At 41.6% G+C, this 23,654-nt stretch overlaps 1 protein-coding gene across 10 annotated transcripts in view; it reads right to left on the reverse strand.

Annotated features, from left to right (window-relative positions):
- Positions 1 to 7,552: 7,552 nt before the first annotated feature.
- ZNF664 (zinc finger protein 664) overlaps positions 7,553 to 23,654 on the reverse strand; it is a 42,221-nt gene continuing 26,119 nt past the window's right edge. For all 10 annotated transcript variants that reach the window (XM_053587881.1, XM_053587878.1, XM_053587873.1 and 7 more), the window contains 2 exons: positions 11,509 to 11,568; positions 7,553 to 11,420 (listed from right to left, as the gene is read on the reverse strand). In XM_053587881.1, coding sequence (XP_053443856.1) covers positions 10,036 to 10,821 — 786 coding nt within the window. In that variant the 5' untranslated portion in view covers positions 10,822 to 11,420; positions 11,509 to 11,568 and the 3' untranslated portion in view covers positions 7,553 to 10,035. The remainder of the gene's footprint in view (positions 11,421 to 11,508; positions 11,569 to 23,654) is intronic.

The following is a 23,654-nucleotide window of genomic DNA, read 5'->3' on the forward strand; positions in this document are numbered from 1 at the left end:
CTGTCTGCAGACGGAACCCTTCTTGTTGCTACAAACTGTCAGTAAAGGACATCACACCACACACGTCTGTGATGGCGAGGGAAGCACACACACACACACGTCTGTGGTGGTGAGGGGAGGAAACACAGAGCAGCAGGATCCATCAGAATCAAGATGTGGAGCTGAGAGTGAGAACTCAGAACCAACGGGAAGGTGTTAGCCACAAGGACCCTAAGAAATGGAAACACCTTATCCCTCCTTCCAAAATAATGGGATTTCCCATCACATGAGGAACTGGGGTTCATACTTAATTTACTTAAACTATAGTGGAAAGGGTGATGAATGTAACAAATAATAAAAATGAGGCCATGCTTTTTTTTTTTTTTTTTTTGGATTTTGGCCAGGGCTAGGTTTGAACCTGCCACCTCTGGCATATGGGACCGGCGCCCTACTCCTTGAGCCACAGGCGCCGCCCGAGGCCATGCTTTTTTGTATTAATATTTTCTATTCAATTGGCAATATTCAACAGTTTAGCATATACTGCAAAAAAAATGTGTTGAGTGTTCTTAATAAAAGAATGAACATCCAGTCAAAAAAAAAAAACCAACTAGACTGTGGTGTGTATAAGACACACATCTAAGACAAAGTGACACTAAAGTCTAAAGGGAAAGGATCAAACATTTCAGAATAGATGAGAAAAATTTGGAAAAGAATAATAGCAGCCTTGGCTGTGCAATATTAAAGCATATAAAAAAAGATACAGTAATTAAAAGTTGATATTTGGCATTAAATAGATCAAAAAAATAGTAGACAAAAATATGGGAATAATTTCCATCAACTGGAAACTAATAACATAAATATGAAGGTCTTTCATTCAGTAGGAAACCATCCAGCAATGAAGAGAGGCAGGTCTAGTGGCTCAAGCAGCTAAGGCACCAACCACATACACCTGAGCTGACGGGTTCAAATCCAGCCCGTTAACTGAAAATTAATCAATCTACAGCAGAAGTACACAACGTGATCATGTCCTTGGGGAGAGAAGCAAGATATGCACGCACACATTAGCACACGTGTGTGTATATGAACTACTGCAAAAAAGACACATTAGAAAGGCAACTACTTAGGGGCAGGATCCACGGTGAAGAATGAGTCAGGCTAGAGTCTCTGATACTGTTTGGATTTTCTGATATGTGCATGTCATACCTTTCCCAAAATACAAAATTTTAAAAAGATAATTTTTTTTTTTTTTTTGTAGAGACAAGAGTCTCACTTTATCGCCCTCGGTAGAGTGCCATGGCCTCACACAGCTCACAGCAACCTCCAACTCCTGGGCTTAGGCGATTCTCTTGCCTCAGCCTCCCAAGTAGCTGGGATTACAGGCGCCCGCCACAACGCCCAGCTATTTTTTTTTTTTGTTGCAGTTTGGCCGGGGCGGGTTTGAACCCACCACCCTCGGCATGTGGGGCCGGCGCCCTACCCGCTGAGCCACAGGCGCCGCCCTTAAAAAGATAATTTTAAGGGATAAACATATCTTAGGCAAACACAAGAAAATTATGAGTTAAAACTGTTATATTGATGTAGAACTCAAGTAGACACCACTAAACAGGATGAAGACTGGTATTTCACATACAAAGTCCAAATGAATTGGTATTTATCCAATGAACAGCAGAGTATTAGAAATACAGAGAGGAGTTAACCAAACCAGAAGCATAGTGGAAGAAGAGTTCCCTCAAACATTTTTGAGATCAAGGAGGAAAAAAGTACAAAGGATTTGCATATTACAGTTATTAAGTTTAAGGGTATCCACATCTTTATAACCTTTACAGTATATCTCATTTCTTTTTCTAAACCAAATTAAGTCCCACACAAGTCCCCTCTAAACAGGGTTGGCTTCCTGGATGGCACCAGGACTCACTTGGGGGAGGCCTCTGCTCTGCACCTTTTTTTTTTTTTTGGAGACAGGGCCTATGTCGCCCTAAGTAAAGTGCTGTGGCATCACAGCTCACAGCAACCTCCAACTCTTGGGCTTAAGCAATTCTCTTGCCTCAGCCCCCCAAGCAGTTGGGACTACAGGCGCCCATCACAACGCCCGGCTATTTTTTGTTGTAGTTATCATTGTTGTTTAGCTGGCCTGTGCCAAACTTGAACCCGTCACCCTCAGTGCATGTGGCTGCCGCCATTAATCACTATGGTTATGTGCTATAGGTGCCAAGCCTGCTCTGCACTTTCTGGTAATGCTGAAGCCTGTGCAGTCCATGCAGACACTGGTGGCTGGGGGAGGGCCCTCCTGCCAGGTCAGGCCTGCATGTGGACCTTTGTTCCCATGGGCATAGCCTGGAGTCCCATCCTGGCCCTCCCACCTTCAGAAGCACCTCATATAAGGGGCCACAGTCCCTGGCATCATGAAACCCATCTCTCCTCCTATTCTTGGTCACCCCTCTTTGCACTTCGTTGTCTAGAAGCACCAGCCTCCCTCTTTTCCTTCTCTGGAATATTCCGGATTATTACAGTTGACTTTGAGATGGGGAAATCTTATCTTTCCCAAACTACAAAATTACAAAAAGATAACTTTAAGGGATAAACATGATGAGTGTGGTCATGTTCCAATAAAATTTTACTTATGGACATGGACATGGACATTTGAATTTTTTAATGTTTTTATGTTCACAAAATATTTGCTTTTTAAAAAAACATTTAGAAACATAACTGTTCTTAGCTGGCAGGCTATACAAAAATAACAGAAGGGCTGGACTCGGCCCAGGGGCCAAGTTTGCTGACCCTTGAAAATAAAGTCCGTTGAGATTATCTTGTGGGACTTTGGCAACTAAAAAAAAAAATAATAATAATTAGAAAAAGAATAATAAGATAAAACCAAGGGAAGGAACAGGATGTGATTAGTGATTATAGCAGAAAGAGTAAAGAATAAGGCAGGAAATTACCCAGTGGAATTGATAATCAAATCCCGTGTCTGGTTCTTTGGGGCAGTAGAGGTGGAGGGTAGGAAACATCGACATACTTGTGGCAAACTCAATGAAAATAATATAAACATACAAAAGGAGGTATGAGAGGAATTATCAAAATGCCCATCAGATTTAAGAATTTATAATTATATACATCTCTGAAATATATTTGAAGGTCTTCACAAAAAGGGGGTGATTTTCCTAGGAAACTAAAAAATATCAAAAAAAGGGGAAAAAAATCTAAACTCTGTCTTAGAAAGAGTAAAAACACTGACCAAGTTTTTTTTTTTTTTTGTAGAGACAGAGTCTCACTTTATGGCCCTCGCTAGAGTGCTATAATGTCACAGCTCACAGCAACCTCCATCTCCTGGGCTTAAGCAATTCTCTTGCCTCAGCCTCCCGAGTAGCTGGGACTACAGGCGCCCGCCACAATGCCCGGCTATTTTTTTTTGGTTGCAGTTCAGCCGGGGGCCAGGTTTGAACCCGCCACCCTTGGTACATGGGGCCGGCACCCTACCGACTGAGCCATAGGCGCCACCCAACACTGACCAAGTTTAAGTCCCACCCCCAAGGAACCTGAGTTATGCTGGATGAGTTCTATCTACCAAGCTTTCAAGGATCCAGATGACTAACGTAAACATTAATATGAGCTGTTACCTTAATTTTATCCTCCGGGCAAGTGAGGTGGGGCGCAGACATTAATTAATCTATGCACTACTTAATTTCTTCTAGAACAAGATAGAAAGCTTCTAAATCTTTTTAAGTGAGAGAACCTAAGAATGTCTCTGAAGATCACACATGAAAATTTTCAAAATTTCACCAAAGGGTAGGCTAGTCTACAACCATCAAATGTGTTATCCTTATTTTTCAAAATGACCCAGTATATTAATAAGTGAAAATATGAGAAACATTAAGATAATCTTGATAAAAGCTCAAAAGTCATTTGTGCTTATTTTTCCAGCTTGCTTAACTGCTTGGTGTAATTTCTTAAGACATGAATTTAAGACTGTGAAAGCTGTCCTCATTTCAGTCCCATCCACACAAACTAAGTAGATAATTTGCACTTGCTTTGATTCTTCTTTCATTGTAACTTGAGGTGGGAGAGAGGCATGTTTTGCTTTTTTTTAATTTCCAAGTGGATAGCATTTTTGGCTCTTAGTAACTTCAATTTTTATTACATTATAGTCAAAGAAAGTGGCCTGTGAAATTTCTACATTTTAGAATCTGGTAATTTTTCTGGCATAAAATATGGTTAATTTCTGTTACTATTCGGTGACACCAAGTTCATTTACAGTTGATCAAGTTTGTCAACAGTACTAAATAGTTGATTGATTTTCAGTTTCTGAGACATGAGAATTAACACATCCTGCTGTGACTGGGAATTACCTTGTCACTGTATTCTAAAAACTTCCAAAGTATCTTTCAAAGCTGTGTTGAGGCAAATAAAGGTCCTTAACTATTTATCTTCTTGACGAATTATTTCTTTCATAAACTGATGCTTTTTGCCTTGCATTCCATCGTGACTGACAATACTAACACCACCTGCTTTCCTCTGTAAGCATTCTGCTGATACATTTCCCCATCTGTTTATTTGCAGCCTTTCGTGTCATTTAAGTGGTCTCTTGTAATCAGAACATAACCCGTATTTGTGGTCACATTATAATTCAACCTGAAAATGTCCATAAGTGGTAGAATTTAATCCATTCACACTTGCCATAATTAACCACATGTTCTGCCATCTTATACTTTCCTATTTTTCTTTTTCTTGATGTTTGCTAAATCAAGTGAGATGTTCTGGTAAGCAACACAGAGAATTCAAAGTTGTTTTCTAAAAGCTGTTTTCAACAGTAACACTGCATGGCAACGATGGCCACAGGAAACAAAGCTTGTTAGTCTACTAGACAGAATCTTTAGTTCATTCTCTATAAGACTATAAACAGGACTTAGCCATTGGACAAGTGCCTGTGGACACTGACCTGATCTCAGAAAGGGCAGTGGGGCACAAAAGATGCAAGAGTGCCAGGGTTAAGAAAAAGTCTACATTTTGGAGACAGGATGAAGGCTCAAGAGGACTGATTTATGACCAGGAGCGGTGGCTCATGACCATAATCCTAGCATTCTGTGAGGCCAAGGCAGGTGATTGCCTGAGCTCAGGAGTTTGAGATCAGCCTAAACAAGAGCCAAGACACTGTCTCAACTAAAAATAGAAAAATTAGTTGGGCCTGGTGGCACATGCCTATAGTCCCAGCTGCTTGGGAGGCTGAGGCAAGAGGATCTCTTGAGCCCAGGAGTTTGAGGTTGCTTTAAGCTATCATGCCACGGGACTCTACGAGTAAGAATGTGTCTCAAAAAAAAAAAAAAAAAAAAAGTTACCTTAATTTGGTACTCCAGCCAAGGGAAGTGGGACACAGAAATGAGACATGAAAGACCACCAAGCAGTAGGAATAGGTTTATGTAAGAACCTAAATAGAACCACAGCAGCCTGGGGACCTCACCTCCATTTTACAGTAAAGAACTGCTTCCTCTGTAGCCAAGATCTTAATTGTAGATCTAGTCTTTTCCTGTCCTCACCTACACAGACTGGAACATACTGTTCTTACAACTGTTCTTTCAAGCACCTTACACTCAACCATCACACAGTTTACCTACTAAACCCAGTGTAACAACACATGCATACTCATCTTTCCATTTTATGCCAATGTCTTTTTCTTTCTGTACAACACAACGCAGCATTATTTTTTCTATCGTTTATCATAACCATCTACTCACCTGTTTGGAACTCTTAGGCACCCCAACCCCCTCAGCTCCCTGCTTTGCCTAAGGTCCCTGTTCAATGAGTAATTGTGTGGGTGGATCAAGAGGCTTTCCTCAGCCAGTATTCTTTATCTATTAGAGTCACAAACTTAAGGAAAGCTCCCTTTCCCAGAAAACCATGCACCAAAATTACACAGTTCTGCATACCATTTAATAAGGGCCTAGACTTCCCTGAAAGCCACCTACAGATCCTAGGTTTTAAAACTCTGAACACAACCCTCCCACTATAATCTGAGAGGACCTGGATCAGGGCCCACAAAGAACTGATGGGGGAGGGAAAGTCACTTTCCAAGTGAATCATTTCCAACTGGCAACATGGGGAAGTGCATCTGGCAGAGTACCCACAAAACAGAGTCTATGAAATATACAACTCACCTAAAAATAAGTCTATATGTTATTTTTACTCTAAAAATGTATTTTATTTGCAAATACCTAAAACTGACCAATAAAATAGCTTTGGTGTAACAGTCCTCTTCCACTGAGAGGCTACCTTAGTGGCATGTACAAACACGAGATCCTGGGATCTATGAATTGTTCATGTGTCTCTTGATACTTTAAAATATGGGAATAACAAAAAACAGTAATTAGTAATTACTGTTAATTTACATATGATCATAAGATTACTCTATCTTGTATCTTATCAGTGTACAAACTTAGGCTTGTATTGTCCTAACTCATCTTTGCTCATCTCTCCCCTAGTTTGATTTTATCACTAATTTCCATTTTACCTACTTTTTTCAAATTCTTGAGAGTAACAGAAAATCATACAGAAAAGAGTGCTTTTATTTTTGGAGAACTGAGAGTTCTGAGTTCTACTTTGGAAAGCCTACGTGTCCAAGCTCACACAACCAAAGGAATGAATGAACCCCTCTACGACTTCCAAGCTGGACGACTGGATGAGTTGTGTCCAGGCCCCCACACAGCACTGTCTGCATGCTAGGCTCTGTTGTGAAGTGTTCTTCCTCTCTCAAAGATACAATCTGCCATTTATTCAGGTTCCTGAATTAGAAACTGTGAAGTCATTCTTGACTTCTCTAAATGCTAGTGGGCCCCAGGAGTGACCCATCACAGATGACCTCTTTTTCCCACCCTGCTTATATCAGGAGGGCTAGTTTGAGTTGTCCCCAACTCAGCGGTGAAATCAAAGTGCAGACTTGTCCTTCAAAGCTAGTAGAAAGCAGGGTCACTGTCAGGCTTCTGCATAGAACACAGGCTCCCACTGCTTCAGCTAGGAGCACTTCAAGCTGGCTGCAATCATTAGGGACCAAAGCAGGGCTGACACGTGAGCAAACACCCAGGGTACCAGGCATATATCAGGAATAACCCACATGGGTCATACACGAAACATTAGCTGTCAACACTTAATATTAAATTTTATGTAAAAATCTATGTTGGTTTCTTCTTAAAAGACATAGTAGGAAGGAAACTTAAGCTTGTATTATGCTATGAAAACAAAGAGAAATAGCTGGTAGAGGAAGCTCTCTCCTGCAAGGTGTGCTTTCTCAGTTCCACACAGACCTTTACTGCTTTGAATTATTCCCAACCTAACTCAATCATTTGTTACTTGCTTGGCAATGACCTCTGGGCCAGGGTGCCTTCATACCTAGGCTTGTCTGTGACAGTCCTAGATTAGGCCTGTTGTCCAGACTTAAGTATTCACATCATCTCCCTCCTTCTACTCTCAAGCGCCCACTTTGGACAGCATGTATGGTTCACCCTAGGCAGTGAACAAGCCAATCCTCCCCTCCCCACACACACAATGACCACTGAATTCACACAACTACATGCCAAGCACAGAACCCTGTTATAAAGTGATTTTATTAAATTGATTTGGACATTATGTAGGTCAAATAATATTTTCTGAACAATTATGGACTTTAAAGCTCGACATAAAATTAGAAGCTTCAAAAGGGTTAGTCATATTCCCCAGCAACAGCATGATAAAATAATTCAACTATGTAGAAATATAGAACTCTAGGACTAGCTGGAAACTTGGAAATCGTTTAGCCTAATATCCTCTTTTTGAGAGAAACTAGACTCAAAAGATTAAGCAATCTGCCCAAGCTCATATACCTAATAGTAATAAAGCTAGAAATCAAACCAATTTTTCCTAAAACTAAAATTCTATCAATGATATTTCAACTGGCTCTCTATCAACTAAAAGTCTAGGCTTTTCTCTAATGCTCCACACTATTGTGACATGAAGAGTGATAAGACACTACAGTAAATTGTACTTGTGGAATTCTGGCCTGGAAGGGGCTTCAGCAAATAACTAAGCCAGCCCTCACTTGGTAAAAAGGAGGAAAAGTACGTAAAGTGATTTACCAAAGGCTTGCTAGCACAGATGTCTGGACAATGACAAATTTATGCCCAAATCCCATCTCTAGCTACATGGCCCACCCACTAAACAGTGTTCTCCTTTTAAATCTCCTTTATGCACTGAGGTTTTAGTTATACAAAAACCCCTTCCAGTCAAACAGAAGAACTTAATTCAAATATGGAGAGAAAAATCCAGCTTTGATTCAGTATTCCCATGATTACTCTGAGTTAGTTCACTTTCCAACCTCTGAGACAGCTGACAAGACACCACCAACCCAATCCCCATTTCAGAGCTTCAAAGATACGTAATTTCCCCCAAAGACTTCCTGAGCAAAAGGACTACATGTGGGAAATCAATGAAAATAGGAATGAGAAAAGAAACAAAATTAAAACATGGTTGCTTTTCTTCCTGTCATTGGGGACTTTTGGTCTTCTAAACATTCCTTGAGTTCCTCCACATGAGTTTTTAATATCAATCTAGCAAAAAAAAAAAAAAAAAAAAAATAGAAGAAGCCTATGAAAGGATGCTGAGCCTCTCAGTATCCCCCACCCCACCGCTAACTCCACGCTGGCCCTTCTGTCCCTCAGGTGCACGCCTGTGCTCTGTAGCGGGTGCTTCTCCTTCTCTGGCCTCAGCTCCAGTGCCACCCTTTGGAAAGGCCTCCCTGACCGCTAGCTAATGCTGCCCCACCCCCGCCCACCCCACCACTAAATCCTCACCCTAGTTTATTTTCTTCATAGCACTTAATCACTATCTCAAACTACATTATTTATTTGTTTACTTATCATCTGTCTCCTCCACCAGAAATAAACTCCATGAGAGCAGGGACCTCGTCTGTCCTATTCAGTGGTATTCCTAGCACCTAGCACAGTGTCTGGCACATAGGAGGTGTTCAAATAAATATTTGCTGAATGAAAGGAGAAAGAAAAGGATAATGGATTAATAAGATGTTCATGCCTAAAAAGGAAATGATACGTAGTACTCAACAAAGGGTACTGAGGACTCCTATACATTATTGCCCAAGATTATGGAGACAGAGACTAAATTCTAAATGTCATTAGTGACTCCTCCTACCATCCACTTTTCATAGCGTCTCCCTAGCTAGTGAGGAGCTCTACATGTAAAAGGAGCTGGAGAGGGCAATTCTGGATGGACAGAAGTTTTCATTTTGCTTGCTTCTTCCTCCTGCTATTTACATTCGGCTATTTCCAAAAAAATTTCAAGTTAAAAATATGTGATGCAGGCCACTAGAAAATAAGTCTGACTAAAACAGAGACATTATAATGATTAGCAGAATCCACAAAAATAAAAAAATTTCAAGGGCACATGTCTGCCAACGATTTTTCTGATAGGCCAAGTGAATGGATATTATGAGTCACCTAAAATCTAAAATGAAATTTGATGCCATCCAGGAAGGGGTGGGTATTTATGGGCATTTAGAGGACATGTAGGCAAAGTGGATTCAGAAATAATGGGATTTATGAAAAGATACACAGGGGCTAAATCAAGTGGTAACCTTGGAAATACCAGAACACTACCTTAGTGGGAGCTATCCATTTTCAAACGCATCACCAGTATGCTAAATTCAAGAGGAAGGAAGAGCACGAGCTCCTGAAGGGGGTCATCTGGGATAACTTTTACGTAAAACATCAATAGGTGACTCAGGAAGCTAGGCAATGATCATGGGTGTTCCTGTAGCATTTCAACTATGGAGGCATTGTGCTGGAATCTTAGAAAACGCACATCCACGACTGGGACCTGACAGCCCTCTCAGGCACACACCCAGAGGTTGTAGAACACACTTGGCATGAATCAGAAAATCAACCTCACATATGCCTCCTCAAAAAGAATGCTTCTGCCAGGAACTGCTGTAAATATATCTTGGGTCAATGTAGGTATATACAGTTTCCTTCCTAGTGGCACTTACGGGTTTTAAGATTTTTAACTCTTAGCAAAAACGTTTTATATAACTGATATTTTGAGATGGTTTCTCTCCTTTGTATGGACTCTCTGGTGGATGCAGAGGCTTGTACTCTGACTGAAGGCCTTCCCACACTCATCACATTTAAAAGGTTTCTCTCCTGTGTGGACTCTCTGATGGATGCAAAGGCTTGAACTCTGACTGAAGGCCTTCCCACATCCACAACATCTATAGGGTTTCTCTCCAGTGTGGACTCTCTGGTGGATGCAGAGGCTCGAACTCTGACTGAAGGCCTTCCCACATTCATAACATTTATAGGGTTTCTCTCCTGTGTGAACTCTTTGATGCATGCAGAGGCTGGAAGTATGCCTGAAGGCCTTGCCACACTCTTCGCATTTAAAGGGTTTCTCTCCTGTGTGGACTCTCTGATGCATACAAAGGTTTGAACTATTACTAAAGCCCCGTCCACACTCACTACAGACATAAGGTTTCTCTCCTGTATGAACTCGCATATGAATCTGAAGATGGGAGCTCCAATTGAAGGCTTTGCCACACTCGTAACATTTATAGGGCTTCTCCACTGTGTGGATTTTCTTATGTCTATTAAGCTTTGTTGTAGTGCTAAAATCCTTACCACAATCATCACATTTATACACCTTCTCTCCTGTGTGGTCTCTCCAATGAATATGCAGTTCTGATATATGAAAGAAACCCTTATCACACTTATCACATTTATGGGGCTTCTCAGCTGTGTGAATTTTCTGATGCATAAAAAGATCTGCTCTCTCAGAGAAAAATTCCCTACACATGGGGCACTTGTAGATCATTTTTCCTATTTGGTATCGTGATTTGGAGGAGAAAATTTCCTTTCAACTACTATAGTTACAGAATTGTTACTTCATAAAGTCTCTTATTTGGCCATTTTGGCAGTCTATCTCAGACTTGCTCTGTTAGGCAAGTTTAAGATCAGCTTAAGCTTTTCCCTGCCTGTCTTTCTATGGAAGGTTTCTTCCTGCATAGTGTTCCTCACTCAGTATTATTACTGATTATAAAATGACATTTACTTCCACATGAATCCTGTAATTCATAAACATAGAAATTTGTTTTAGATCCTGAGTTGTCAACATTCCAAGGGGCTGCCAAGGTGCAAACCTTTGCCTTTTTAAGGCCCTGGAATCTTCCTCTTGCAGAGTAATCTTGTACTTCTCACTTCTAGAAAAAGGACTATACAGTGTATCCCCCGTATTTGAGGGTGAGATCCTGCTGATCGGTCCTGAGCCTCTGCAGCCAGCCCCTGAGCAGTCAGTATGGCCTGCTGACTCCTGCACATCAGACAGGAAGCATTTCCAGGAAGCAAGCTCCTCGTGGTCCCAGTGTGGCAAGCCAGGCTTTTGGAAAGTGCCTACATAGGTATCACACCAGTGTCCTGCAACAGAAACAAAAAAATTAATTTTGTCCAGAAACCTGCTATGAATTCCTTAATTTTGTACCAATGTGACAGTAGTAACACAAACCTTTTTTGATCTGAAGACGCTCTCTTATCTTCCAGAGACACGTCTCTTGGGTTTGCAGGTCTGAAGAAAAGAATTTGTAGATATCATGCTCCTGTTTACAGCTCAAGTATATAATCCAATTACAACCACTCACTAATCATCTGAACAACATCAAGGGAAATTTACTGAAAGAGAAAAGAAATCCTCAAAAGATTCACAAGTGAGTATGGAAAGCAGCTGTCCTGCACAAAGGAACAAGGAAAATTGTCTCCACTTTGAACTTCAGAAGGTGCAGTGTTGCTGCTTTTACAAATAAAACATTCTATTTCAAAAGCCTTCTAGTGTATACAAAGAATGAGTATATGAGATGTAGGTATCAAATGTCATTCCTCTGCTTAATCACCCCTACATTGTTTCCTGATGAACTTAAAATCCAAATCCTTAACTAAAAAACCAAGGCCACGCATGAACCTGGTGCTTTCTCCCACCTCACTCACTACACTTCCTGCCATGGCTTTTTTCTGCTCTCAAACACCTCAAGCTGTTTCCTGCCTTAGGGCCTTTGTATATGCTATTCTGGGCACATGAACCCACTCCTGCTGGATTCTGTATGGTTCTGCATGTTAACTGGCCCTCCCCTACAAACGAAGGCCCCACCCTGGCTAGATTCTATTTTAATCTTTGATTCCTCCAAAGCAAATACAACACGTGTTACCTTACTTGTTCCTGGATTTTGACTTGTCTCCTGTACTAGGATGTTAAGTGCCTTGAGGGAGAAACTGTGTGTGTGCTCACTGTTATTTTCTGGCAGAGAGGAGATATTCAATTAAATACTGCCGAGTGAATCTGGAGAGTACTTTGAGGACACCCTCTCTCACCCTACATAAATATACCCTGATTCACTCTGGTAGAGCAGATACAGGTACATTTCCCAGTACCTTATTTCCAGTCTTTTGATAACCTACAGGTGACAAAATATAAAACAAATAGAATGAAGAGGAGATAAAAGAAGAAAAAAAAATCCAAAACACCCAATCTGAAACTTTATGAGGTTCAGGACCATGTCCCAACAATCTCATTTCTTTTATTCTATTCACAGAAATAATTAATTAATGAAATAAAATCAATAGATCTTCTTAAAATAATACTTTCGATAATATGTTCCATGCAAAGATAGCAAGCCTGGTGACTGAAGAGATTTCTTTAGCATTAAACTGGCCAAATAAACTGTATTACTTCTAGGTAGAAGCATTAAGAATTATAAAATTCAACTGGAATTTTCAGCAAAATTTCAGCAAAAATACATCTAGAAAAATTATATATGCATCTAGTCTTGGTCCCACTAATAATAATTCTAGATATCTATCCCAAAGATACACTGGCAAAACCAGGAAATGAGTGATATACCAGGTTATTCATTGAGCCAGTTAACCTGTCATAGCAGAACTGCAGGCAACTCAAGGCCTACCGATCATGGAGTAGTGGATTCAACTATGGTACTTCCTCATAAGGAAATACTGCTTAGGCATTTAAAACAAAAAAGGAATGCGGAAGAGCACTACGCAGTAGCATGGAATAAACCAAGTTCATACCATGAAGTTAAAAAAAAAAAAAAAAAGAAAAAAAAAGGTACATAGTAGTATATATTCTTTTTTTCCCTCCTGACCACCCCAAGAGACTGTAACAAACTGGTCGACACATGTAGGTGGTCAGAAACTAGGCCCACGACACTGATACGTACATGTGGTGTGTGTCCAGTCTATGAAAATTAGGTCAACTTAAGGAGCTGGTCTATGTAGGGAGGTGGTCAATTACAAAGGTCTTGCTGTATTTTATGTTACTTCTTGTGTAAAAATGGAAGGAAAAAAATAAACATGATGAGAAAGATAATCCAAAATTTAATTTAATGAGTACCAAGGGGAAGGAAGGAAACAAGAATGCAGTTAAGACTTCCCAGACTATACTTTGTTACACGGTTTTGACTTTGAAAACATAAATGCTTATATAGTCAAAAATAAAATTAAATAGGAAAGAAAAACCAATCCCTAAAATTTTAAAACAAAAGAGAATGAAACTTAACTTTCATGTTGGTGGCCCATCCACACATGGCATTCAAACACAGTATACTGACTGTACATCCACAGAAGAACACGTTCTATTGACAAATACAGCTACGAAGAAATCAAACTTCTTTCATTATTTTAACTGCTCATGATAACACTGGTGTTTTTACAAAGTAGGATAATGTAAATAAATAATTTATGTTAATGTTGCTCAAAACCAAGATTCAATGAAAGAAAAATAAAATCAAAGTTAAGAAAAGTTCTGTAAGGTAAGATTTTGTTTAGAAATATCAGTATGAATTCATTATTTTTATTTTATTTATTTATTTATTATTATTTTTATTTTTTGAGGCAGTCTCACTCTGTTGCCCAGGCTACAGTGCCATGGCATCAGCCCAGCTCACAGCAACCTCAAACTCCTGGGCTCAAGAGAATCTCCTGCCTCAGCTTCCCCAGTAGATGGGACTAAAGGCATACCAGGCTAATTTTTCTATTTTTAATAGAGATGGGGGTCTTGCTCTTGATCAGGCTGGTCCTCTAACTTCTGAGCTCAAGTGATCCTTCCACCTCCGCCTCCCTCTGAGTGCTAGGATTACAGGCATGAACCATTGTGCCCAGCCAAATTCATTATTTTTAAAGCTATTACCAAAAAGGCCCGCAAGCAATTAAGAACAGATAGCAATGGAGCATATCTAGATTTCTCTTTCCTTAAATTTCCTTCCTCACCAAGGGGAAAGGGATCCTCAGATAAATGGCTGGCTTCAAGGCCAGAGCAGCACCTACAAAATGAGCCTGGGACATCTTGTTAATGCAGACATATACCCAAGCAGCACAGAGCCAATTTATACAACTGAGAATCAAACAGAATAAGGCATGCAATTGATTAAGACTCATTAAATACACAAACCCCTGTAGTTTTTAACAATTGTAAGGGATGGGGGGAAAGAGACAGACAGGAGGAGGCAGAGCCATGGTCAGACCCAAGGCATTGGATGAAAACATTTCAAATAGTATATAAACCCAGCACATTGTACCCCATGATTGCATTAATGTATACAGCTATGATTTAATAAAAAAAAAAAAAGAAAGAAAGAAAGAAAAACTGCAACTAACTAGGAACACCAACTTTTTACCCTGAAAATCAGCAATTAGAAAGAAAGAATTAAACATCTATCCCATGTTTCCTCTACATATGCTCTCTCAAGACAATGAAACGTGCCTAATTATACCTGTACCTTTCCTTCATGAAATACCTGATTCAGACCATGACACTGTCAGGACCAAGCTGTCATTACTTGAAGCCCTGGTCAATCTTAGCACGACTCAAAGAGGAAGAGACAAGACGCATGTGGCTGATACTGTGACACAATGGGAAGGAAAACACACAGCACAACCTGGAGCCATTCTTGCCAAAAGATTGAACCAAATCAAGCCTCTGGATCTAATCTTTAATTAAAGGAACTGGAGGGGATAGAACTACCAAGAAGGAAGCAGCAAAATATCAAAAGGTAAAAAAGGTAAGCCCCTCTACAGCCCTAATTTCTACAACAAGTAAAGGGAATGGAAAAATGAGAGTGCTCTAGACAAAGACATTTGAGACATAATCAAACCTTAACAGGAAGACCTTCTTTGGAATCTGACACAAATAAAACAAGCATTAAAAAGAGACAGACAGCTGGGAAAATGTGATTAGGGGCTGACATCAGGAACTGACAGAGTATCAAATTACAAAGGCATATTGTTAACTGGTGATAATGCCACTGTAGCTATAGAAACCAATGTCTATAGCTTTGGAGACATAGGCTAAAGCAAAGAGGAATGAAATGACATTGACGTCTGATGTGTCTTAAAATACTTCAGCAAACAAAAAAAGGGAAAGTAAAAAAGGGCAGACAGGCAAATGTGGCAAAATCATTCTAATTGCTGAATCTGGGTGAGAGATAAATGGATGAATAAAACAGCCTTTATACCTTTGAATACAGTTGAAATTTTTCATGACAAAAAAAAATCGGTTAATGCTGAGAAGACATTCTTTACCTGTTCCATCTTCCACCACATAACTAATTCCAGGGCCAAGTATACTGTATAGAGGCGCAACTAAGAACAAAACCAATGCAATGATTTTTGTTCTTGAACCAGAATGTTTATTGCAGCTCAATTCATAATTGCCAAGATGTGGAAGCAACCCAAATGCCTATCAACTCATGAATGGATTAAGAAACTATGTATACCATGGAGTACTATTCAGCCATAAGATAAGATGGAGACTTTATATCTTTTATGTTGGATGGAGCCGAAACACATTCTTCTTAGTAAAGTATCTTAAGAATAGAAAAAAAAAAAATCCAATACGTTTAATACTAATATGAAACCAGTATATAAACAATTATATGCCCACACGAATGATAAAACACAATTATAGTCTAGTAATGCGGACAGCCAAGGAGAGGGAGGAGGGAGATTGGCAGGAAGAGGGAAGGCAACAGGCAGGAGCTCACCTAATGTGTACAAGGTGAGGGTACACAGCATGCCCCCTGGGTGAGGGGCTCAAATGCAACTTGAACTTTACCTTGGAAGTGAGAATAATGTAACCTAAAAATTTGTGCCCTCATATTAATTTGGAAAAAAAACACCAAAAACCAATGCAATGCTCCAAACAGCCAGCCTTCCCCCAATCAATCCTGGGCAGGGACGGATGGACAGCAGTTGTCTCTGGAGAGCAGGGGAAGGTGGTTGCTGTGTGGCCAAAAGAGCAGGACAGAGACAGTCGCGCTCAGTCCTCCCCTCAAAGCTAACTCCAGTGCCTTCACTGGGAAATCCAGACACAAGCATCAGAGCACTCATCCAGACCAGCCTCAGAAGTGGACTCTGCTCAGAAGGGCAACAGCGCAGCGCAAAGCTCAGAGACGACGGGATTCCCACAAGACCTCCTGCCAGAGCTCCTCTTGAGGAGGAATCAGGCACTGCCACTCTTTCTGGATAAAACGCTCTGAGGCATCTTCAAGCCTCACCACCTGATAGGGGGTTAACTTACATTCTGCAGGAAAAAGGAAGAGAAAGTAAAGCTAAAGAAACTAGCAAAATTTCCATGTGACCAAAGAACAAACAGAAAAAGGATCACCACTGCAGCACCTTCTGGATGCTTCTATACACATAAAGGGGGTTGTAAACCAAGATTCTTTAATCAAGGTTCCTGCAGCGTCCCCAACACTGTCTCCTACTCAAGACTCACCCTGACATCTTATGTTCAACATCCTAAAAGGGCCTTCGAGGGGAAATCCCACATGACTGCAAACCCAGCTTTCTGACCTGAGGGGGAACCCTGACACCACCAACGGCAATGCTCAGACTTCTGGGGCAGCCCCAGAAGTCAGTGCACTTCACCTACAAGCTAGAGTTCAGCTGAGACCTGAGAGAACAAAAGCTTAAAATACAGCCCATCTGCCTCAAGTCCCCACCTTCCACAAAAAGAGAGTCCCTGCTGTCTTTTCTGTAGCTTACCTGACTGCAGAGCATCTGAATTAGTGCTGACCTCTCTTGACACTGAGGGACTGGCTAATAAACAACTAACGCTGAGATTCAACCAAGTCAAAAATTGAGTCTTAAATATGAGCTGTGTCCTAAGTGAATAAATGCTCTGGGCCATGGCATTGGAAAGAGGATCTAGAGATGGGGACACAGGATTAACAGTTTGAGAGAAAACTTGTTTCTTTTTGAGGGCTCCTCAGGCCAAAAGCTACTACACCTTTTGAGGCAGGACGAAACCACTTTCAGTAACAGGGCCTCCCACTCACATCCATGTCTTGAACTCTACCCACTGCACTTTTATTACAGCAGCACCCCACCTTATTTATTTATTTATTATTTTTTTAATAGTACATTCTTTCTTTTTTTAAATTTAATTTTATTTATTATTTTCTTTTATTGTTAAATCATAGCTGTGTACATTAGTGCAATGGTCTGTACCCATTCTAAGATGCACCATAGATGTGGCCCCACCCATGACCCTCCCTCCACCAAAACCTCCCCCCTCCCTTCCCCTTCCTTGGCTCTTTCCTCATAGTCTTGTGCTATAGTTGGGTTATAGTCTTCATGTGAAAGCTATAATTTAGCTTCATAGTAGGGCTGAGTACATTGGATACTTTTTCTTCCATTCCTGAGATACTTTGCTGAGAAGAATATGTTCCAGCTCCATCCATGTAAACATGAAAGAGGACCCCACCTTATTTAAATCCAACTCACCAACTATCTATGCAGGCACCCAACCAGCTGGATAATGCCAAAATTTATTTCATTCATAATCATAAATCTCAAATGGACACTCACAAGCCCCCCATAAATTCTCCTGTAAGCCTGTAGTACATGCGCTTCCCCAATATTTTAAATGACTACTGCAACATTCTCCTTTCTCCTCAAATCTTCTGTATTCCTTCTGCCATCCTTGCTCATAGTTCAGATACACTACCAAGGTAATCTATTAAGAAAACAGAAGCAGCTCAGTGCCTGTAGCTCAAGCAGCTAAGGCACCAGCCACATACACCAAAGCTGGTGGGTTCGAATCCGGCCCAGGCCCATCAAACAATGACAACTACAACCAAAAACAGCCGGGCATTGTGGCGGGAGCCTGTAGTCCCAGCTTTTTGGGAGGCTGAGGCAAGAGAATTGCTTAAGCCCAAGAGTCTGAGGTTGCTGTGAGCTGTGATGCCATGGCACTCTACCCAAGGAGACAGCTTTAGGCTGTCTCAAAAAAAAAAAACAACCAAACAAAAAAAAAACAGAAGTAATCAGACAATACCCTCATTTCCCACCAGCAGATCCCCTCAGATCCTGCACTGACACTTCCCACTCCTGCAGGCAGTGCCCTGCTCGTCAGAAAGACCATCCCTCCCTCTGTGCCGCTTGCGCATCCTTCTCAAAATCCAGTCCTGTGGGTATTCCTTCTGTCTTGCCGCCATCACTTCCATCCTGACTACAGGTTCATTCCCATACAAACATGTTGCAGTATCTCCCTTTTTTAGGGGTCCTGCCATGCTACCCAGGCTGATCTCTCCTGAGCTCAAGTGATCCTCTTGCCGCAGCCTCCCTTGTATCTGGGATCCAAGTGTGCACTACCATGCCCAGCTAATAGCTCCTATCTTGAAACAAACCTCTTTGGATCCCACCACTGCATTCCAGCTCTCAGCTAAACACCTACTCCCTACACAACAGAACTCTCCTGTCCCTCCAGGTAGTTTTGTCCCTCCAGTCCATGGAAAACAGATATTACCCAGGCCATGGAGAAGGAACTACAGGACACACCTGGGAACATATTCCTCCTTGGCTAGGCGGCACCACTCTGCTTGGCTGGCGCCACCTCCCCAGCCCCTTGTTTCCTCCACTACTGACACCTCCTCTACACGCTAGGGTCCTGCAGGGCTTTCTTGGGTCTACACTCTCTGGGTAATCTTGATGTTGGCTCCCAAGTTTTACCTCCAGTCCTGAACTACTCCACAATTTCTGCTGACAGGTGCCACCTTGAATCCCCCTCAAACCATTTCTTTGTCCTTCTTCCCCACTGCAGCAAACTGCACCAACATTCACCTACCTGTTACCCTTACTCCTCCTTCCCCTCAGCCCTCAAGGCAGGTCACTGGAAAATCTTGCCTCCCCCCAAAAGCACATCCCAGTCTGCCCTCATCCTTCCACCCACCCCCCCAGCAACAACAAACCCCCCCAGACTGTGGGATGGCCTCCTCCCATGTGGACCTTCTCAATAGGCTCTCAAGCAACAGGTCTCTCTGCAGTCATTCTGTTCTCTCATAACTTGGCATCTACCAGCAGTCACCATAATCTTTTAGAAACATAAATAAGAGAACATCACTTCCCTGCTTAGCCCCTCTGCTGCTGCACACCCCTCTCACTAGCTCACAGCCACATAAGGCCTGGTCATCACCCACCACAACCTCTTTAGGCTCATTTGTCCTCAGTTCCTTCACAGGAGTTGCATCTTCTCAACACCTAGGTCTAAGTACAAGCACCGCCTTCTCATGGACAGCTCCCCAGAGACATTCCAGTGTCAGTGAAGCTGATTCACCTTTCCACCTGCAAGCCTCTCTCATTATATCACTCTGCTTTAGTTCTGGACGGTACTTTGCTACTTAACACTTCAAATTATTTTGCTTATTTGTGCAGAGGCTTCCTTGTTTGTTGTCCCCCTTTCCCCACCCACTGACCAGCAGAAACTGCAGATAATTAGTGAATCTGTGAATCTCTAAAACCCCTTCATCTCTGTCTCCCACTCATTCGAGCAACAAATGTTTACTGAGCTTCTAATCAGGGTCAGCCACTGTGCCTTCAGCAGTGAGCAGAATTGTACTTAGCCCCTTCCTGTTGTGATTTACAGGCTAGCAGGGAGACATTCAAAGTTTTCATAAAGAAATATCAAACTAAAACTACTTGAAGTGTTCCAAAACAGCCCTGTGTTGTTCCAAGAGCCTCAGGCTTGGCTGGAAGCAAGAATGAGCCTTCAGAAGTGATGGCTGAGCTCAGATCTAGAGGACTCCACAGGGCAAAGACAAAACAAGCAGTGTTGAGGGAAGAGCACACACAGAGGACGGTGAGAAGGGCAGGCAGTGGGTGCCAGTAGGGGCAGAGCCAGTGTGGCCGGAGGCCAGGGAGCCAGGAAGACCTCAGTACCAGGGGGAAGGAGAAGCTAAAGATCATGATCTTTATCCTGGGAGCAATGGGGAGCCACTGAAGCAGTTAGAGATTTGCATTTTTAATATAAACTCCACCTGAAGTACATAAATTAACAGATGAGTAGAAAGCAAGAGCATCCGGAGATAACTAGCAGTTTGGGTTAGAAATGATGGTAATCTGGACTAAAGCAATAGTGGTAAAAGAAAAATCATTCAAACTACCCTGTTTCTCCGAAAATAAGACCTACTTACAGGAAAGATAAGATGTCCCCTGAAAATAAGACCTAGCGCATCTTTGGGAGCACACTTTAAAATAAGACACTGTCTTATTTTCGGGGAAACAGGGTAGTACTAGATGGAACACAATGGGTAAGAGGTAAGGAAGTCCCAAGGCTGACCCTTACGTTTTTTATTTGAATATCTGGAGTTAGAGCCACTCAGTAAGACAGGAAACTCTAGAAAAGACCAAGTTTGGGGGTTTACATTGTGATCTCAATCTTAGATGTGCTCATAGAATCCAGTTTTATAGGACAGTAGCTGGATGAAAGGAAGTCACTGAGGTAAGACGTGACTTTACAAAATATAAATTTGTGAGCCATCAACATTTAGAAGGTACATGAAACTAGAGGCAGGGATGAGACTGCCGAGGAAGAAGTACAGGGCAAGTGGCACAGAGGACCCTGGAATGGAGCACACAGAAGCCCAACATGAGTTGTGTTCAAAAGAAGGCAAGCACGAGAGTACATCTGTGATAATTCCACCTACACATCACTCAAAACCAGGCAAAATCAATCGCTGCTGTTAGAAAGCAGAGCAGGCAGAGGGCTAACACCTAGGAAAGAACACAGGGGTTTTGGAGGTCCCAGTCTAGTGGCATCTTAACCTGGGCACAGTTGTATCCAGATGTGCTCATCTCACAGCTGTGGAAATTCAAGCTGTTCAAATTGAGTTTATAAACTTTTATGTTATACTTCAAGGAAAAGTTCAGGAAAGATAATCAACAGAAAGAATTCTGTTGAGAGGGAAAGACTGAAAATATAGGAGAGAAAAGAAATAATGGAAAAGGCAAATGGAGACAGGTTCTAAAGCTCAGTAAGAGACAAGGATACTGTTCTCTGTGTCACAGCCAAAGGCAGGAGGTGGCACATGTGCTCTGGAGTAAAGCTGATGAGTCTCGCTGGCTGCTGGAAAGCACCTGCTGAGAAGGGAGAGGAGTTGTAGCAAGCAGAGCACAGAGGTGGTGTGAGACAGTTGTGTGGAGAAACTGCCAGTGCATGGAGGGTGGATTTGTCCCTAGGGCTCAGACACTCAGTGCTGCATGGGAAATGCAGGTGGCAGAATAGTTTCTGCAGAACTAAGTTTTTGAGAAAGGGAATAATCAAAGGACGAAGGGGCCTTCTATCTGAAATTTCTACCTTCTCATCCTGATGGAGAAAATCATAAACCTGCCACAGTCTTCATGGCTACTGCCCTCAAGTGGGCCTTCCAAGCCTCAGGTATCTGTATGTCACTTCTCCCCAACTCACCACATAGCTGCTGCACCCCTACCTTACGTTCTATCTCCATCTGACCTGCAGACATCTCTGCTCTCTACCTGGAATGCCTCACAGAAAAAGCAGATCCATCAGAGGACTTCCTCCAATTTCCGCCAAATAAACATACACACACTGCACAACTCCAGTCCTCCTTCCTCCTTTGACAAATGGAAGATTCATCCCAACACTATTCCTCTCTAGATGTCTGAACTGAGCTTTTCTTTTTTATATTGAAGATAGTATCTCAAAATCAGACTTCTGGATTATAAAAATATAATGTTATTTTTAATAAATACACAAGTATTTTGCCATAAAAGTGAAAAATCACTACTTTTATTTTTAAGACAAACTACTGTGATTGTAAGAAACCTATAAAGTATTATACCTTCCTGCACCATTACAGTTGCAGCTCTTCCTAGGAATCACTAAATGTAAACAGTAGTAGCAGATCTTACACATAAGTTAAATCTATTTCCAGATCCTATCCAGAGTCAGATCTATCAGAATGTGTAGTATATAATTTTGTCACTCAAGGGGATAAGGGCACACTTTCTGTGAAAGAAGAAAATGAACAGAGAAGAAGATACATCACTGCCTCTCCACCTTCTACCGAAAATAACCAATGAGTTGGAAAGGCCATGTGATTATCTCTCCCACACACAGAACAGGCAATTAACTGTATCCTGGGATCCAGATAAGATTCTCCAAGAAAGATGATCTAAGTGCCTTAGCTCAGGTGATGATATGCTAGGCCAGTGATGTGAAATATACAGAATCCAAAGCAACTTCTAGGTTTTACCAAACTACATTCACAGTTCCTTTAACACACGCTGACTAGCATTTGATACAGATGGGAGATGGTCAGAGAAACCAGCCCACCCTGAAGCAGGCCTAGAATGGAGGTGTTATTGAGGCCAGGGTTCTGAGCAGGCTGACCTCTGAAACACACACCAGAGCTGCATGCACACATGCACGTTCCAGAAACATTATCCAGTACCAAGTATCTGTCAGGCATGGGGTAGGCTCTGGAGTTGCTGATGATGAACAAAATAGACATGGCCTCTGCACCTACAAGTTTATAGTTGAGGAGGGGAAGGTTCTGGTACACAGCAGTGGGGCTATGACACAAGCCCCTGGGACTACACCTGATGAACCAAGGACACCCTAACTAATCTTAGCATGACAAAGACTACTTCTAGTAGACTCTATTTCTAAGATGAAACTCAAAGGATGAAACAAAGATGACACGTGATAAACAGGAGGGAATAGCACATGTCTAGAGGTGACCTTGTGCTGAGCACCAGGAAGTGGAAGTCCAACCTACAAAAGCATGGGGCTAGTCAGCCAGGGCCCATCAGCAACAGAAATGCGTTATGTGGAGTTCACAGGGCTTTTCTGTAGGTCTTATTTTTGAGGAAATACAACCATTATAGTACTAGACACCTAGGAAGTAGTGGTCTTCCTACGAAAACCAATAAAGACTTAGATGTCTTCATTATGAAGTCCTATAAAGTTAGGACTCTGCCTTTTTTTAACGTAAATTACTTTTACCTTATAGATTTACTTTCTGTCATATAGCGGAATGTGTTAAGTGTTTGGAATTCCAGTCTTACACTTATAAGTTAACTGGATTGCCCAGAAGTTTAGATGAATTTGTTTTGTTCTTTATCTTTTCCACACTGAAGATGTGTGTAGGTCATCCGAAAGCATCAGGTTTGATTACAACCACACAATGCATGTCTCTCTAAAGTATTGGTGTTACACAAATGGTTCTTAGAAACAGAGAAGTTGACAGGGAGAAGGAAGGAAAGGTTTGAGAGTTCTTTAGATTACTAAAACCTTGAAACAAAGATACAGTAAGAGAAGCCAAGGATGACAGCTAGTGACCAACT

The sequence above is a fragment of the Nycticebus coucang genome, chromosome 4, assembly GCF_027406575.1.
Source record: "Nycticebus coucang isolate mNycCou1 chromosome 4, mNycCou1.pri, whole genome shotgun sequence".
Classification (NCBI taxonomy): domain Eukaryota; kingdom Metazoa; phylum Chordata; class Mammalia; order Primates; family Lorisidae; genus Nycticebus; species Nycticebus coucang.